The sequence below is a fragment of the Prunus dulcis genome, chromosome 8 (genome assembly GCF_902201215.1).
Source record: "Prunus dulcis chromosome 8, ALMONDv2, whole genome shotgun sequence".
Classification (NCBI taxonomy): Eukaryota; Viridiplantae; Streptophyta; class Magnoliopsida; order Rosales; family Rosaceae; genus Prunus; species Prunus dulcis.
The window spans coordinates 17215878-17234195 of record NC_047657.1 but is presented as its reverse complement, the minus strand read 5'-3'; the positions used below and the strand labels follow the sequence as shown (position 1 = coordinate 17234195).

At 36.5% G+C, this 18318-nt stretch overlaps 3 protein-coding genes across 6 annotated transcripts; 2 read left to right on the top strand and 1 right to left on the bottom strand.

Moving 5' to 3' along the window:
• The first annotated feature begins 766 nt into the window (after positions 1–766).
• Positions 767–3911, top strand: LOC117612258. Its single transcript, XM_034341029.1, has 8 exons — positions 767–1015; positions 1136–1210; positions 1317–1451; positions 1542–1613; positions 1887–1982; positions 2258–2393; positions 2470–2527; positions 2617–3911. The coding sequence occupies exons 1-8, from the start codon at positions 886–888 to the stop codon at positions 3694–3696; spliced, it is 1782 nt and encodes a 593-aa protein (XP_034196920.1). The 5' UTR covers positions 767–885; the 3' UTR covers positions 3697–3911.
• A 3810-nt stretch (positions 3912–7721) lies between these two features.
• On the top strand, positions 7722–13280 carry LOC117612256. 4 transcript variants are annotated; one of them, XM_034341027.1, is made up of 6 exons: positions 7722–8080; positions 9072–9218; positions 9588–9670; positions 9817–11685; positions 12121–12271; positions 12368–13280. In XM_034341027.1, the coding sequence occupies exons 2-6, from the start codon at positions 9080–9082 to the stop codon at positions 13072–13074; spliced, it is 2949 nt and encodes a 982-aa protein (XP_034196918.1). In that variant the 5' UTR covers positions 7722–8080; positions 9072–9079; the 3' UTR covers positions 13075–13280. The 4 variants fall into 4 exon arrangements, with proteins under 4 accessions (XP_034196918.1, XP_034196917.1, XP_034196916.1 ...); XM_034341026.1 differs by lacking the exon at positions 7722–8080 and adding an exon at positions 8103–8199; XM_034341025.1 differs by lacking the exon at positions 7722–8080 and adding an exon at positions 8255–8830.
• A 1733-nt stretch (positions 13281–15013) lies between these two features.
• Positions 15014–18054, bottom strand: LOC117638719 (tetraspanin-18-like). Its single transcript, XM_034373813.1, has 6 exons — positions 17403–18054; positions 16993–17092; positions 16376–16456; positions 16169–16273; positions 15494–15697; positions 15014–15353 (listed from the first exon to the last, which is right to left on the bottom strand). The coding sequence occupies exons 1-6, from the start codon at positions 17711–17713 to the stop codon at positions 15297–15299; spliced, it is 858 nt and encodes a 285-aa protein (XP_034229704.1). The 5' UTR covers positions 17714–18054; the 3' UTR covers positions 15014–15296.
• Between the last annotated feature and the right edge of the window lie 264 nt (positions 18055–18318).

Below are 18318 nucleotides of genomic sequence, written 5' to 3'. Positions count from 1 at the left end.
TAATATGTGATTACATGTCATCCTTGCCTGCGTACTTGCTGAGTGGGCCAAACCAACCTTTTCTCTTCTTTTCATTTTTGCCCTTTTCTTCTCTTGAAAATTCTTTTAAATAATGAAATTGAACTTTTCTAAGAAAAGTAAAGAATTTATTATTGCATTCCACTTCATAATTGCTTAATTATTGGGGAAATAGTTGTACAAATTAACATTTTTATTTAAAGTATATTGTTTGCATAAAAAATTAAATTATTCATATTTCCTTATAATTAAATACGATTCTAAACTTTGTCAAAAAACTAAATACGATTCTAAATTTTGTCAAAAAAACTAAATACAATTCTAAACTTTATAAAAATAAAAATAAACTAAATACGATTCTTAAACTTGGATGAAATTTCTTAATTTAGATTTTAAGTTTTCTAATATAGTTCTTATTAAGTAGGATGTGTCGTTTATAAGATTTGAACTCAATTTGTACTACTACACCGAATAGTCACTAATTTTGTTTTTCTTTTACTACTTTCAAAAAAATTTCAAACGAACACTGGAAAGAAAAGGGGACATAAGAAGAAATGTATTCTTGCCTTCTTAAGAAATGTTTTATTTTCCTAAAAAGAAAAGTAATGTTTTATTAATTTTTGAAGAAAAAAAGAAAAGAAAAGAAAAGATCATCAATAGTCAAGAAATGCCAAAAATATGCAGATATTTAAAAAGGCCGTATCACGTGCCGTTTTGGCGCCTTAATGCCCCTCTTCCAGCTCTCCTCGGTCCATATTCAACCGCCATTGCCTAACGAAACGTTTCAATTCTTCAAAACAAGAAAACGAAGCTAGGGTTTTAGCTGATGATGCTGATCACGGACCTCTCAATCTACGTTAGGGCACAATGAAGCGCAAGACTTCCGAACCTAACCCCAAAGATCCACTGCAGATCCGAATTCCATCACATCAAGGGTTTCATGGGATTCGGAGCTCCGATTCCCGATTCCCCGTCACAACGACCCCGAGAACCGCAGGTCGATCCCAAAACCCTAGCACTAGTCGCCTAGTTAGCTTTGAATATGTTGAAATTTTGATTCTTAATGCGTCGAAGTTGAATTTGAATGCTCCCGTTAAAAATTTTCATCTCCTTGTAGATATCAGCTGCAAGAAAAGAGTCAGATTTACAAATCTTGACAATGAAGATCAGAGACCCCCAAGATGTGAATTTGGTACTTTTTTCAAAATGTTCAAGTTCTCAAATTTGTCATATATTATTTTGGGTGATTGAAATTTGTTTGAAATGTTAATAATCTGATGCAAAATGTATCAAATCAGCTGATAATGCCAAGACTTCCGAGTACGCCTTCTTCAAGAAATTGAAGGAAGGTGCAAGCCATAAAGCTCATTCTTATTCTCTGCATAAAGAGGCCTGCCAAACAAACAATTCCAAGTCAAGGGACTGTTCCACAAGTAATTATTAAACTCTGAAAATAGTGTATTATAGTGTTATAGCAATCTACATTTGCTCAATTGGTTTATGATGAATTGCCTGCTGTGCAGACAGGGTCAACATGGTCCAGAATAAGAGAGTGGACGTGAGGTCTTCATTTCTAAACGAAAATGCTACACCGGGTAAGTTTGGCTCATTCATTCTCCTACCACCTGGACTTGACAGTGCATCAAAAACTGAGGTTTTCAATGTAAAGAGGCATAGTTAAGCATACTGCAGAAACTGGTGTGGCAATCATTCTATTAAATATAATTTTGACAGGAATCTGTCCTATGTGCCTATTTGGATTGCTTTCAACCTTAATGGAAAATTTCGGGCATGCTTATATTGTGAAGTTAAACCAAAAACTGTGTACTTTAACATCGAAGTTACGAGTGCAACTTCCTTCTGTGCAGAGCTAAATATGGAGAAAGCTTGTGCAACCTTGGAGGGTGTACACAGAAAACAAAATGATATGGTGGAGGAATATGAAAATTCCTTGAGAAATAAAGGTAAAGGAAATTTGTATATGAAACCTCTACATTTTTTGTTATACTTATTTGGTGGCCAAGGAGATGGAGGGAAGGGAAATATGAATCTTATAAATTGGAAAAATCTTTACATTAACCTTCCAAAATTTATTTCTTTCCATCTACTTCATGACCCAATGTTGCTTTCTTTCTATCTGCTTCATGAGTATCACTAGTTATGCAGTTCTGATTAGGTAAACATCAAGAGTGTTTAAGCATCTTGGGTTGACACTGTTAAGTTAATTTGAATCATTCAGGAAAAAGATTTACCCATTTTGAAGAGACAGAAACTGAAAACAGGCATGCAGACATTTTTTATAGGAAGAGACAGAAGCTATGTCAGTGGGTCGCAGAGACTTCCTTTCCTGAAATTGATGAACTCTGCTCAAAGGGGTTAGACATATGATGATCAATAAGTTCTTTTGCTTTCTTTATGTATCTTATTGAGAATTCAATCATATTTTCTCAGGTACGATTTTGTTTCTGTGCTCCTCAGTCGGCTGGTCCCCAAGTGCAATGAGAACAATGTATCCTCTATTACCTTTTTTATGTGGATTATTGGTTCTACACGTTTTCTTGGTTTTCAATTACTATGAAAAAGTACTTGCTCTTCCAGAAATTGAAGGATCCAAAGTTAACGCAAGCAGAGACCAATAGCAAGGCTATATCACTTCCATCTTATGAGTCAGATATTGACTTCAAGGAACTTCCATGGAGACCTACTAGAAACTTTATGGAACTTGATTGTGGCCCTTGCTTGCATGATACGATGCCGTCTTGTTGGTCCAAGAGATTAAGCGAGAGGATTTTCTGTTCCGATTCTCCAACTAGTTACGTTTACAAGAATCATCTTCAGTACAGAGTATGGGAACCTGAGTCTGAATTACTAGGAGGAAGTGCAATTTCATGCACTGAGAGTGACTCACATTCTGTTCTTCCATTCAAAGAATATGGATTGGTTACATCTGGACATGTCAAAGAGATGGATGCATTCTGTCAGCCAAATGAATATTTGATCAAAAGAGAGCTAAGCGTTCCTATGCTGGGTTGGGATTTTGGCAGCACGAAAGAAGATAGAAACTCATCGGACTTAACAAGATATGGAGCTGAACACAGATATGCATCCTTAGCCAGTTATCAAAACCATGAAGTTCTAAGACATTGTCTCGAAGGCAATGACGATATACGATCAGGTTTCCCCCAAATTCCCTTAACCTTGTCGTGTATAACGAACTTTATTAATCCGACTGAAGACTGCATTGAGGACACAGCCTGTGAAGTTGGCAGCACCATATTTTCTGTCCAAAATGACCATTGGTTTAGGAGCAAGATCATCCATGAAGGGCACTATCTTCCAAATACAGAATCTCTCCTTCCATTCAGTGGTTCCTGGAGAGAGTATTATTCATCAACTTTTCATGCTCTACAATTACCAGAACAGGAAGACATATCTTCCCGCCTTCTTACTTACGACAACGATAAGTACGAAAGAATCCTAGACGACTCCAGTCAGGCAAGAAGCCTTGCTCATTTCGTTGAAGATAATGTTAGCATCCATGAGAGCTCAGCCTTTTGTCCCCAGGTACCATTGGACACAGAGAAGGCATGGCCCTGGCTGCTTGATAACTCAGGCTGGGATAGAAGTGAAAGAGAAGTAAATTTTGATGATAGTGATGTCGATATATTTTTACAGTGAAGTAAATTCGTATGGTAACTAAAATTTGATATAATCTACTTTCATCCCAACATGATTGCATTAACAAACTCATATAGGGAAGGGAAAAAAAAAGGTTCAAAATGAGAGTTAATTTATGTATTGCGTGCCCTTTTGCGTTTGAATTTAGATGCACCAGATTGTCAAAGTGGAATTTATGTGATATTATGCAATTATGAGATTTGGTCCCAATGATATATTTCAATCAAAGTACTTGAATTGAAATTGAGTATAAGTGTTTTTTCATGACCTTTCCTGCTTGGGTAGAGATGATAAACGATCACAAAAGTTTAATTAATGACGTTGTTGGAGGAGGGCCCCTAATTAGGTCCCTAAATTTAGCATCTAATTTAAGTCACTATCATACCTTCTTTTTTTTTTTTTTTTTAAAGTGATATTCTACTTTAATATGACTATAGAAAAGGAAATTCGAATTCGGGTGCAGAGTTGGGGGAATATATCCGCTCTAGTCAACTTGTCTACCCATTTGTCTTCTCTCTTAGCATGAAAATGCTGATGTGGCAAGGCAAATGAGATTTGCCTACTCTTTTGCCTTTTTCCTTGGATTGGGAATGCTCTAAGTCCATTTATGCAAGTCATTACCATACTTGAGAGCGAGGGAAAGAGAAACAAGTGAAAGTGAAGTGTTATCAGATTTATACTTTAAATTGAAACCTCATCTTGGTCTTGTAATTCATTAATTTTGCGATTAACCAATATTTATTTATTTTTTAAAGACCCGGTTCATCAGCATGAATGAACTCTGTGGTCCCACTTCGCCACGTCATTTGTCCCCACTTTGTCTGCTGACGTCATTAGTTGTATCCCTCGCATTCATTTTGTTCACATTCTTCATCGGAGGAGTTGCTATTCGCCACGTGCTCCTCCCTCTTCTAGATCTAGTTGGGTCCGTTTTAACGATTTTACCATGATATCCTCGCGAAGAAAATTCTTTCGCATCAGATGAGTTTTTAGCTGTGTATGAAACAACCCTCTCTACGTACATGAAAATAAAAAGTAAGGATTATTCACTTGGAAGGATTGGTGGTACAACCTTCCCCTGATGATTAGTAACTTCATTACGGACTAAAAAAAAATTTTGTAACAAGCAATTGGAAGATGAGAATTTACATAAATATTTATTGGGTGGTTAGAGATTTCGAACTTTCATACACATAAATGGAGGTGGAAGAGCTTAACCAACTGATCTCTAGACTAATTAAAATTACATCTCTTGACTGATCAACGAAAAAATTGTTTGTATACAAAAGTTTCCCCTCTGTATAAAATTTGTAGGTGAATTGCAAAGTGAATGGTGACAAATGTGAAAGAGCTCTATGGAGGTGACACTTTACCTCAGAGTCAAAAGGGGCTAATTGGTTTAATCCATCACTTTCGTAATGATAAAAGGATCAATTAACCTTTTAAATCTGCCATAATCTTAATTGGGGGACTTGACCAATGGAAACAAAAAAGGGGGTCATTGTCATATGCATGTGCGCCCTATATGCTTCACCATTGACAAAAAGACTAAAGATTTGCGTCCCCTCCCAGATTTTTTGCCGGATTTAGTTAACTGACCACTCTAAGCTTATGCACACGCTTCTAAGTTATATGCATATGTGACAACAAATAAATATTTTAAAACAACTATTAAGAATCTATCTTTTTCTTACATAATTAGGACCAAAAAAGTGGAATTTTGATAACAAAGAATAATATAAAGGAAATATTGTCAGAATTTCATCCAAAAAAATTGACAGGGAGTAGCTCAACTTCTCATAAACTCCTTATAAGGTTTTATAACTTTTTAATGTGGAACATTTTCACCTTTACATTTTCACACGCCTCCGTACAAAGATAAAATATATTATGTAACATAAAACATGTGTGGCCGTTGGACTTTCACACGTGAACAACCTCCGCTATAATACTATAAAGGAAGTTAAGGTTCCACCCATAAATCAATTGACAATGAATGGAGTAACCCAACTACTTTTAAGCCCGTATAAAATTTTCTAACTTTCTAATATGGGACATTTTCCCATATTCACATTCTCACAAACTAAAGTATATTATATTTTTTATGAGCCTCTTATAATCTTCCTTTATAAAAAGGCCATTAATGGTTTGCATTATTGTTTTTGTGGAACCAATTGAACCCCAAAATTGGATGAGCATCATATTAATTGTGTTAGGAAAGAATGAGTTTTATTTTTATTTTTTTTTAGGAGAAAAAAAAAAGAAAAAAAAAAAAGAACGCTCCTACACCAATGGTGTCGTACTCTTTTTAATTATGAGCAAAGAATATCTCGTCTTGTAAGTTCGTAGTGGTTGGTAGTAGGTCCTTCTTTGTAGTAGCCATGTTGAATATTATTATTGTCTCCATTGTCAATGTCAATGATTTTACCGTTGAGATTTCATGTTGCTAACCAAGCTACATTGCCCCATGATTTATTTTACCCTATACTATTCCATTTGCTACAAAAAAAATTTTAACTTTTTTCACCTCCATTTGAAACCTAACACACATGATGTGACAAAAGTAGTTTCTTTCACATTCACAACATTACCTAATAAGGATTTGTTACGCGTGATGTGCGGACTATTTAACTGAGAATCATGTCTGTCAGAGAGTTTCTCATAAAAATACAAAAATATATCGCCTATAAAAAGTAGTTGGGTTATCTCAATAACTGAAAAGTGTATCGTGCTTAAATCCAATTCGAGTTCACGGTGCTTGAGGAACTAAATGATAAAAGAGAGGACTTTTAGTTGTATACAACAAAATTTAAGTTACATTTTTATAAGAAAAAGCTACAAACAACCTATTCATTATTGTAAATGGCTCAGTTGCTAAGTGAACAACCAACAATCTATTATTTAGTATAAAAAGTGCATTATGTTAATACTGCATCAAGACAATTGTGCTTATTGTTTAATTAGACCAATTGGGCGCCTTCCTAAACGTTTATTTATTGGTAACTTGCTTTTAATTATATATATATATATGTGTGTGTATTAGAGGATGCATCTTTTCTGCCCTAGCCATTCTAATTAGACAACAAAAATATATAAAGAATCTTCTTATCTTATATGATTAAACAACTTTAAAATGCATGGCATTTCATGCATTGGAAAATTGTCTACTCCATTTCTTTTATTATATAATTTATCTATTATGTAGCTATGGACATTTAGTCATTAGGGTTGTGCTAACTATGCGATACAAAAATATATAAAAAAACATGCATGGGCATGATCGTTAGTTGTATTTATTTTATCTATAAATGATAAAAATGTTTTTGAGGAATTTTTTTTATTGAGAAGGGTAATAATATACTAAATTTACACATACAACACGGTTGATAGGACTCGAACTCAATATTTTGTCTGAGATAGCAATTACTCCAAACCATTACACGAGTAAGTCATTTGCATAAATGATAAAAATTTGATTTAAACTAAAGAGTGTAGTTTATCTATCTATTATCTTTTTTGGCTGACATGGTAGATAACAATGTTATTTGTACTCAAAAGTGCAAATAGGTTTGTACACGAAAACTATAAATATTATTAAAGAAGATGAAATTGTTAATACACGATGAAAATAGAAAAATTAGTATTTATGTTCTAAATTAAGATTCACGCGCTTTACGATACACTTCATATAAAATTGTGAATTTAATTTAAAACGCACGTAATATCTCCCAATTTTATATATTTATTTATCCATCTTATCTCATGTATGAGTTGTAAATTTATTTTTAGAGTGTAAATAACATCTCCGAGCTCCATTTAAAATTAGAATAAATTAAATTATTAAAAACGGAAATAAGATAATCGGATAAAATTTCACTTTCACATAGGGGCCGTGGCATGGGTGATAGCAAACCCAATAAGTTTGGCGCACAATCGTATCAGAATCACTAACGAATAGCCCACAACTGTAAATATCCCAAACTAAAAGGGCATAAGTATAAAAACCGATACCTTCGTGTAAAAATATTATTATTGTCCTGATTATCCTCCACTTTCCCTTTCCTTTCGTTTTCGCTCCCTCTCTCTCCTCTCTCTATATCGTTATCATCTGGTTGCTCTCTCTCCGCGTAATCGAACCTCATAAATCAATCGTAATTAAACAAACCATTTTCAAGTCCGAGACACACACACAGAGAAAGTCGGTGGAAGAGAGAGAAGCAGCAGCTTAGCAGAAGAAAAGAGAAGCCAAAACCACGCCACAAGCACACACAGACTCAGAGCCGCCGATCTAGTCGCCGCGTCAGATGCCGATAGCTTCTCCGGTCGAATCTCCGCCCACATTATCGCCGGCATGACAGTCTCCGAGCACCTCGCCGGTCACTAGGTCCCAATCTCTCTCTTACTCTCTGTCTCTCTGAATGCTGCTTGGAGCAGTGTCAGAGATTGTGGCTGAGTCGTCCTTTTGATTTCACAGTATCTTTTTGTTTCGGGGTTGCCTTTTTGGTCTCTCTCTCTCTCTCTCTCTCTCTCTCACTTTTTCTCCGATCTCGCACTTATCGAAGTTCTTAAGCTCTACTGATAAGCGAATCTAATTCCTTCTCTCGCTGGATTTACTTTTCTGCTTAGCTAAAGCTGTAGACTTAGCAGCTTTCCCAAACATAATAATATTCTCGCTTTTTGTTTAAATTTAGCTCAATGATTTCGTCTTAATTAGTTCACTTTTGGTTATATTTTGATCTTAGAAAAATCGTTACTTTTTGGATTCTTTGCTTTTTTGAGGTGCGGGAGCTTGTATGTGATCGGTGTTGTTTTTTGAATAATATGTGTTTGGGTGGAGTTTGTTCTGCAGTGACGCGACGCATAAATTGATTGTGATATTTCAACGAATGAGCTGAATTTTCACCTTGCATAACATTCTATTTGTCTCTATTCTCTCTTATACCGGTGCCCTTCTTCTTTTACTCTTTGGAAAATCAGCTCCCTCTCTCTCTCTCTCTCTCTCTCTCTCTCTCTCTCTCTCTCTGGGGCTTGCAGCTTCTTCCCTAAAAATATCTGGGTCTTCAACTGTTTTTGATAAATTGGCTTGCTTTCCCAATTGAGATTTAGGCGTCAAGCCGGCAGCTTTCCCACTAAGGTTTGTTTGTGTTGGTTTTGACTGAAAGAGAAAGATATTGATTTTCTATCCGTAATTTTTAATCATGTTGAATTTTGTGCTTGAAATTAGTTTTTTTGCCCCTTTCTTAGTTTTGTTGGAAGCTGTCCTGTTCAACGCTTTTGTTTATTTTCTTGGAATTCTTTGACTTTAGTCCTTCAACAAATGAAACAAAAAGTGATTGCATATTGGGATTAATCTACTGAAGTATGTGATCACGCAGGGGTTCAAATGAACGGGATGCAGATCAGTAAATCTCACAACACAGACAAGCCTTTCCCAGGATGCTTGGGAAGAATGGTGAACCTCTTTGATTTGAGTACTGGGGTTTCTGGAAACAAGCTGCTCACCGAAAAACCCCACCATGATGGTAATTTCCTTTGATATAATCTTTTATTTATTGGTAATCGGTGGCATATTCTAATTCTTTGTGGATCAACTTCAAAAATTAAGGTAATCCTTCACTTGATGTTGACTGTATTCTTGCAACTACATCTCTTCCCCCTATTGCCCTATGTGAGTAGATTTTGAAATACTATAATAAGTTACTATAATGTCCCATCAGACAAAAGTTTGAAAATAATTAGCATTGCTTGCTTGATTGAGGTTTTCAAATTTCAATTGTCAAATTCCTGTTCTCAAATTTCTTTGTAATTTAGTCATCTTTTTGTACTTGCTTCTCTTATGCAATTGGTAGTCATGCGTGTCAAATATAGTACTGATCCATCAGTTTTGGTAGGCTCTTCACTCTCAAGGAGTCAATCAGATGTGGCAACAATGTTGGGTCCTCCTCCATTTGGAGATCACATAGATGATAAACTGGTGAGTTTTGCAGGATTTTGCTCGGACTAATGTAATTTGTGCCCACTGGAGAAACAATTTCAATGCAAAGATGTCCTTTGTTTCTTATTGGATCATAGTCTACTGCAGTTTCCTGATTTGTGTTTACATTTGTATGTGGTATTTAGATTGTGCCTGAGTTGAGAAGAAGTTCATCAAACAATAAAGTTTGTGGAACACCCATAAAGATGCTTTTAGACCAAGAAATGTCAAAAGAAGTGGAGTCTAAGAAGAATCCACCCAATGTGGTTGCAAAGTTGATGGGGCTTGATTCTCTCCCACGAGAGCAGCCTGATTCAGCTTCACAAAGATGTTGTTCACAATGTACTAATCATTCCAGCACGCCATTGGGATGTTGGCAGCAAGATGGGTTTTTGGACAAGGGAATGCTGCGTGAATTTCATCAGTGTTCAAAGCAGAATGATTACAAAGATGTTTATGAAGTCTGGCAGCAACCGCAGAAGGCAAATTATGGAAGAAATAAATCACCGCAGAAGGGAAGGTGTAATGAAAAAGTTAATGAGAAGAAGATGGCTCTTGTTCGTCAGAAGTTCATGGAAGCAAAACGCTTGGCCACGGATGAGAGGCTTCGCCAATCCAAGGAATTCCAAGATGCCCTTGAAGTATTAAGTTCGAATAGAGATTTGTTCCTCAAGTTTCTGCAAGAACCTAATTCCTTGTTTTCTCAGCATCTAAATGAATTACAATCTATTCCTCCTCAACCTACCGAGACAAAGCGGATCACTGTTCTCAGACCTTCAAAGATGGTTTCTAATGACAAATTATCTGGATCAGGGGACAAGAGCGATGAACCCACAAAGAAATCAGCTCAGGTCAGTCAAGCAGCTGCATGGGACAAAAGCCACCATGGATACTCTCCTATTTCTGATCAGAAAGTTGATGACTATCCTGTTCAACCAACTCGGATAGTGGTATTGAGGCCTAGCCCTGGGAAGACTCCTGATGTTAAGGCTGTGGTTTCTTCACCTACCTCATCACCAACAATATTACACAGTGAAAACTTCTATGAGGAACATGAAGATGATGAGGAGCGAGAATCAAGAGAAGTTGCAAAGGAGATCACACAGAAGATGCGTGATAATTTGATGGGTCATCGGAGGGATGAAACTTTGATTTCCTCCGTCTTTTCCAATGGTTATACCGGTGATGAGAGTTCATTTAACAAATCAGAAAATGAATATGCAAATGAAAATCTCAGTGATTCGGAAGCTATGTCACCTTCTTCTAGGCATTCATGGGATTACATTAACAGGTTTGGCAGCCCTTTTTCTTCATCCTCCTTCAGCCGTGTGTCATGTTCTCCAGAGTCATCTGTTTGTAGAGAGGCGAAGAAGCGACTTTCTGAAAGATGGGCTATGATGGCATTAAATGGGAATCCTCAGGAACAAAGACATGCCCGGAGGAGCTCTAGTACATTGGGTGAGATGCTTGCTCTTTCAGAGATAAAGAAGCCAGCAAGATGTGAGGATGAGAGCAGTCAGAAGGAACAAGAACCAAGGGAATCAGTTTCATGCTTAATTAATGGTTCTAGTAAAGAAGAAGGTGTGGATGATTCCCCCAGAAATCTTTTGAGGTCAAAATCTGTCCCTGTATCTTCTACAGTATATGGTGCCAGGGTCAATGTTCAAGTTTCAGATCCCGAGGATGGCAAGACAGATGTTCCTAAAGAGCTAACTAAGGCAAAGAGCATGAAGTCATCGTTTAAAGGGAAAGTCTCAAGTTTATTTTTCTCCAGAAATAAGAAATCAAATAAAGGGAAATCTGATGTATCTCGATGTTACAATGAAAATGAATCTGCCCTTGCTGAACCACCAAATTCTCTGGTTCCTCCCGGTATAATTAGTGATGATGCATCTCAGTGTGCTAATGATGGTGGCCTTGAAGGGTGTTTGTCTCCTGCTTTATTTGGATATTCGGGAAAAGAATATCCAGATGTAACAAATATGGGACAAAGACAAGGCACAGTTCCACCGGAGGTAGTTCAGTTTTCTTCTTTGTCTGATATTTTAATGCTTGCTCTCTTTATTAGTTCTAACTTGCCCTAAAAAACAAAAACAAAAAACAAACAAAAAATATCAGAAGAGAAACTTAGTTTCGTAGGATGTATTTTGTTTGACCTGTATCTGCAGCAACCTTTAAGCAATAAAATTTGGAATGTAGATGTCTATGTTTGTGATTTTGGTAACAAACAATGTGTTATACTTGGCACAATGGAATGAGTGATATGGAAAAACCATAAAACGATTGTTCTTGCTATATGGAGCAAAATGCATGCATTGTAAATAATCATTGTTCTTAAAACCTGAGCTATTCAGTGTCTTGTTGTCATGAACGCTGTCAACTGCATGGATTTAAGTTATCATTAATGAATGGTTTATTTGATTTGTTTTCTCTTTCTCCAAATTTTGCAGGCAGGGTTGTGTGTGACTAGGCCTGTGGTACCTGGAAATGTTGTCGAGAATCCTGATCAGCCAAGTCCAATATCAGTTCTAGAACCACCATTCGAAGAGGATGACAATATAATTCAGGAGTCCTCTTTGTATTTGAAGCCAGACCACCTAGGTATCTCTCCCCCCTCTCTCTCTGTATTTTTCTATGGCTTTTTGTTAATTCCCTTAATCATTGCCTTATTTTACGATTTTTGTGTGTTAATAACAGGAAGACATCTCAAGTCTAACTTGATTGACAAATCACCACCTATAGGATCAATTGCCCGGACACTCTCATGGGATGATTCTTGTGCAGAGACTGCGACACCATATCTATTAAAATCCCCTTCAGTTTCCGCTGAGGAAGAAGAACAAGACTGGCATGCCATTGTCCAGACTCTTTTATCAGCAGCTGGCCTAAATGGTGAGGTGCAGTGTGACTCGTTTTTCACTAGATGGCATTCACTCGAAAGTCCTTTGGACCCATCTCTCAGAGACAAGTATGCCAACCTAAATGACAAAGAGCCTCTGCATGAGGCTAAGAGAAGGCAATGGCGATCAAGCCGGAAGCTTGTATTCGATTGTGTTAATGCAGCCTTGGTGGACATCACTGGTTATGGGTCAGACAGCGGCACAAGAACCATGTCATGTAGTGGGGCCCACGACAGGTTTTCAGAGGGTGATTCTTCTCTATTGGCAGACCGTGTGTGGGGCCGAGTGAGGGAATGGTTTGCCAGTGAGGTGAGGTGTGCTTTAGGGGAGGCGGGGGACAGCAACAGCCTGGTGGTGGAGAGGGTGGTGAGGAAGGAGGTTGTGGGGAAAGGGTGGTCTGAACATATGAGATTGGAAATTGATAATTTAGGGAAGGAAATAGAAGGGAAATTGCTGGAAGAGCTCGTGGAGGAGGCTGTGGTTGATTTGACAGTGAGGACATGACCGAACTTTTGATTCATTTTCCATTTTAAATTTTACTGTAACTCTCTTTCGCTCTCTCTCTCTATTATTTTGTGTATTTGATTTTCAACAATGGTGGTGGCCCTAACGCACCTTTAATTGTTTAATGCCACAGATGTTTCAGTTAATCATTATTTCATAATTTGTGACCACTCTGTTTATATACAAGTGTACAATATTATTTGGCAGCTGACTTTTGTCGCACGTTCAAGTCTCTCTCGTTGTTTGTAAGTGTGTACTTAAATACAAATTGAGAAGAATTGCAGGACTTCTGTGTCAATTTGTTGTTTCAAAATTACGTACAACTTTTGCTGTGGAGGTGGTAAGATTATTTTATTTTTTTGAAGTACAAGCTACAGTTTAAATTATAAGGAAATGAAATTTTTCACATACATGATTATGATAACTGAAGATTTGAACTTGAAATTGAAACTTTTGATTGGCAAGTCAATGCTTTTTTCCATTAGGTTACACCATATTGATAAGGCTATGGTGTTGTTGTCATATTATATGGTTTATATATTTTATGGCAAGATTCTCCTTTCGTTTCTATAATTTATAGTTAACGTGCATGAGGGTAAATGGGTAAAATACACCACTTATTTGACCCCGTTGTCGGTCGGTGCAATTCTGTATGCTTCAAAACAAAGCATTGGCAACCTCCTAAATTAAATAATGAAATAATGAAAGAGATATTTAGTGATATACCCATTTCTAGCACTAATATTATAAATAAACCCTACACAATTGAATTCCTATAAACAAACCAAAAAAAAAACCCAAAAAATGATAGCTAGCCTTATTGAATTTAATATTGATTATTAAATTACTTTGATGCCCTATTGAGTGCTTTGGGTATTTTTATGAGATTTTGGGGTTGGGCTTGTTTTAAGAAATTGATGGCAGTTTTGTAATTTATAAGAAGTTAAAAGCTTTTTTGTTATATTGTAAATGGGTTTTGGGTGTGTTTCTAAAGTCCATTTTATATAGGGTATTTTTATAATTTAGGCCCCCATATTGGGTATAATAGTGAATCTCCCATAATGAAATAATGAAATAATAATATGTGATCAAATTTGTCGGTTGGAACTTGTTTCAAGACCAACCAAATTTTCTTCTCTGTGGGTTTAATTTAATGTTGTGGTGGTTAAATATAGAAAATATTTCAACTGAGCCTTAAGGGAAAATAGTTCAATTTCTGTATACACATTTCAGATTGTGACCAGACAAATGATTACCAACAGAACATGTCATGTATCAGATAAGTAAATTAGAAAGGAACATCTCTAGCTGGCAGACAAATGATGTACATTCCTCACAAGTCAGAAATCAAAATGCAATAATAAGTTTGCTAAGGCCAACCGCGGCAGTCCACAGAGTTAGTGCCCCGTGTTATATGTAAGTTCTTCTCCTACTAAAGGGCATAATGAAAGGGGCAAAGATTTTCGCATGAGAGAGGAAGAGAGAGAGAGAGAGAGAGAGAATTGCAGGTTCTTTTGAAACTAAGAACCAAATCATCCTCCACATAATCATATGATCATTGAAGTCGATTTTTTCTCTGTTACCTTTTCAAATTCCAACCAATCATATATTGAGAAAAAAAAAAAAATCAAAGAACTTGGTGGCATTTCTTAATTAGGAATGAAAAATAAGAAGAAGAATGGTGACCACATGGTACTGGTACTGGACAAGTAGTAGTAATAGTACTAGTTATAGTGAGGACAGGCAAAAGATATCTCGTGAATCAAATAATAACACTAAATCTTACTGGCATGCACTTCTTGACAGGTGAACGAATCCACAGGGTCACGGGAAAAAATGAAAATGAAAGGGACGACAAAGAGAATCTATCACCTACAATAGCATGGATAATATAAATGTCATGTTTTTCTTGTTTTGTTTTATCTTAGTACTCACGATGTATATGAATCACAAGCTTTTTACTTTTACAATTAATAACATTAGCATCTTACCAGAAACATGCTCAGTTGATACAAGGCAAAAGCTGGCAACAAGCAACCACACTTTTGAAGAGTTATATACATACATACACCCCAACTTTGTCTCCAACACAACATTCAGAAAAGAGAAGAGAAAAGGATTGAAGCAAAGGAAAATTGATATACATTTTAGTATCAATGGAAATTAGAGGCAGTTGCCAATCGATTTTCCTGATCTGTGAGATGGAAAACCTTCAACTAACTTCACTGCTTGGATTTCGTACTTGCTGATGCGTTCTGATTCACAGTGTTCAACCCATACTGCACAAAGTACAAGAACGCTGTGATTAGGGAAGAAAACGATATTCATATTGACAAGATATGAAAATCAAGATTGAATACTGACAAATTGGGATCAAAGTATAAACTTCGTAGATTATGGCAATCTTCAAACAAAATACCTTATCTCTTATCCGTGAGCTCCAAATGTCAGAATGAGTCCCTCTCCCATCACCCTTGGTTGATCCAGACGCTTGGCTTAACTGGTTATTTAACAATGGCTCCCTGGTTCTACCCCTAAAATCATAATCATCTTCAACGTCATAGTCAGCTTTGTGAGTAGAAACCATGCCTCGCAGAACCATTGCTAGTAGTAGAGATAAAGCCTGATGTTTCAAGAAAGATGAGTATAAGAACACAATCACCAGATTCCATAAACATCAATAGAAATCCTAAATGCAGTCCGTCCTTTTCGAACAAAAAACAAAATTAAACAGATCCTGGAAAGCAAAAATTGGACATCTGCACCGGAAAAAGTTATTCGCAATAGTCATCTTCACTGATGAAACATAACTCTAAAGCATCTCTAAATCACATACAATTAGGAGTTATGTAATTGGTTCAAGTCAATTAGACACAATTTGTAAGCTATGACATATGACATATGAGAGAATATTTTTGAGAAACTGTTGAAAAGCTGTCACCGAAGGTAATCAGTCTTAGGCCATTCAATGTGCTTTCATCTAAAGGTCCAAATTTTGAAGATATTATGTAAATGGAAGAGGGAAATTGATCTTAATCCTATGCAATTATAAAGAGAACAATAAACGTTATCACTATAATGGGCTACAGGATACCTGTAATACGATGACAGCAAGCCCAGCCCACCTACAGACGTCAGTATTATCTTGGACAAAAGATCGAAGACTGTCAAGTTCACCAGTTGGGTCAAATGGAAGATCCTGTAGAGGTATGAAGAAACATATTACTTTGATTGGCTAAACCGAAGGATGAAATCCCACGCACACATATAACTGAGTTTATTTTTCTTTATAGAAAAGCACCTTTTCCCAACGATGATCAATTGCAATGAATGCCACCAAAGCTGCTTCTAGTAGAGTGAGTACTGTTATAAGTATTGTGTACTGAAATGTTTGAACAGTTAAGAAAAAGCTAGGGCACAGAATGTAATGCAGAAACTGTGGATTGAAAATCACGTTCATTAAACTCAACTTGCACGGCATATAAAAAATTGTTGTGAAACTCTACATCAAGTTCAATGCCTCAAAACCATTTAGTTTAGTGCTTGTGGTAAAGCTTCTTATTATGAAGGATATTCAAATCCCCCACTACTTTGTCTGGACCCCAGTATACGCAGTGGAAACTAGTCATCTAGTTTCTAAGATACAAAATTTTCCAACCAAAGAAAATGGGGGGAATGACAAAGTTAAGCTGAAGCCTTTTGTTTTCAGGTGACTTGTAAAATGAACACGATTACTCTAGTTTCTTCCTTTTGTTAGCTTAATACTTCTAATAAGCAACCAAACTGAGCATTCACAAATTATGAACTTGTCATTTCAAGGGTCTAGAAAGATTAATCAAAGACTTTAAAAGTTATGGCAAAGAAAGCAGAATAGTTTCTCGGCTGAAAAATAGTGCAAAATGTATAGGCTAAGGATACAAAGCACAGGCAGCAGCCATTAATTGATTCCGCTGCAATACAACCTATGAAAGTAATGCAACAGATCAAAACGCCCAATCCCATAAAAGAGTAGATAAACCTGCCATCAAGAAAAGCATCAAATGAATAACAATCTGAGGAGTCCCTCTAGAAACTTGTCTTCAACCAAACGTGATACATGAGCATTTAATGTTATCTAATCAACGAAAATTCAAGACCCCAATTGCCCACAGCCCAAAAGAATCCCCAAATTCATAATTACTGAATCAAAATCAAAACCCTGAAAGCAACTTCCTTAAGCTACCCAGCTCAAAGAACCAAAAAAAAAAAAAAAAAACCAAACTTGATCCAAAATCAAACATGACACAGAGTTGTATATATATAAATAAAATTAGGAAATTTGAAATTACCAAGGCGCGGGAAGCTTAAATGAATTCAATCCCAATCCCTCATCGAACCCAGAGACCAAATGGACAGCAAAATTCAAAGGGGTGATCTGATCAGAAGTCTTGGCCGTTTCGGAGCTCAACAAGAGGGAGGAGAAAGACGAAGAGTCTGGCGAAGGAGCTGAAGGTTGTGGGACTATAGGAATGTGATTGTTCCACTGGTTGAGCATCCATGCCGAGTAGACTAAGATTGAAACTCCGATGAAAGCTTGAAGAAAGTTGAGGAATTTGAGCACGAAAGCTAGGGATATGTGGCAACACGTGGGACGACGCATTCTTGGTTCTCAGGAGGAGATGAATTTAGAGCTGAAAACCCTAACCCTAATCAGCTATGGGGCGCGCTCAGTGGGAGGTGGAGATTGTGGCAAATTGGGTGCTTTCCTTCGCGTATTTGCTTTGTGGTTTTGATTTTTTGTCTCTGTTTTCTGTTTTTTCTTTCCCGTGCAGTAACTGATTTTTGACAAGGGATTTTGAGTTCAGGGCCTTCAAAAGGCCCTAAACCTAAAAAAGTCACCGACTTTCAAAATGTGTTGTAGAAATGTACCAACCGTAATGTGCTTCTGAAATTCACCAGCTGCCAGAATGTGTTTGTGTCTTCGCTTCCCGGAACAATCACGGTTGACAATCATTCACACATATTACTTACTTTACAAGATATATTTAGTAAAAATAAATAAAACTTGACCATTTTTTAATTTAAAAAAAGAGGTTAATATTACAAATACGAATCTTCTTCGAGTAAAAATTTAAATGGAGTTTGAGTACGAATTTGAATTTAATTTTTGAACATGGGAAGTAACATACACCTAACCTTATAAATACATTTCGACCAAAAAAAAACTTTATAAATACATCAAAAGCAACTTTTTGTACAATAAAC

What these genes read in the sequence shown, in the direction of transcription:
- LOC117612258 (XM_034341029.1), top strand. Translation starts at nt 886, where the DNA reads ATGAAGCGCAAGACTTCCGAACCTAACCCCAAAGATCCACTGCAGATC. An exon ending in ACCCCCAAGATGTGAATTTG is followed by an intron (nt 1,211 to 1,316) that starts GTACTTTTTTCA and finishes GTATCAAATCAG; the next exon opens with CTGATAATGCCAAGACTTCC. An exon ending in AAATTCCTTGAGAAATAAAG is followed by an intron (nt 1,983 to 2,257) that starts GTAAAGGAAATT and finishes TGAATCATTCAG; the next exon opens with GAAAAAGATTTACCCATTTT.
- LOC117612256 (XM_034341027.1), top strand. Translation starts at nt 9,080, where the DNA reads ATGAACGGGATGCAGATCAGTAAATCTCACAACACAGACAAGCCTTTC. An exon ending in CGAAAAACCCCACCATGATG is followed by an intron (nt 9,219 to 9,587) that starts GTAATTTCCTTT and finishes CAGTTTTGGTAG; the next exon opens with GCTCTTCACTCTCAAGGAGT. An exon ending in TTTGAAGCCAGACCACCTAG is followed by an intron (nt 12,272 to 12,367) that starts GTATCTCTCCCC and finishes TGTTAATAACAG; the next exon opens with GAAGACATCTCAAGTCTAAC.
- LOC117638719 (XM_034373813.1), bottom strand. Translation starts at nt 17,713, where the DNA reads ATGCGTCGTCCCACGTGTTGCCACATATCCCTAGCTTTCGTGCTCAAA. An exon ending in TTGATCATCGTTGGGAAAAG is followed by an intron (nt 16,274 to 16,375) that starts GTGCTTTTCTAT and finishes ATACCTCTACAG; the next exon opens with GATCTTCCATTTGACCCAAC. An exon ending in TTGCTGTCATCGTATTACAG is followed by an intron (nt 15,698 to 16,168) that starts GTATCCTGTAGC and finishes TTGAAACATCAG; the next exon opens with GCTTTATCTCTACTACTAGC.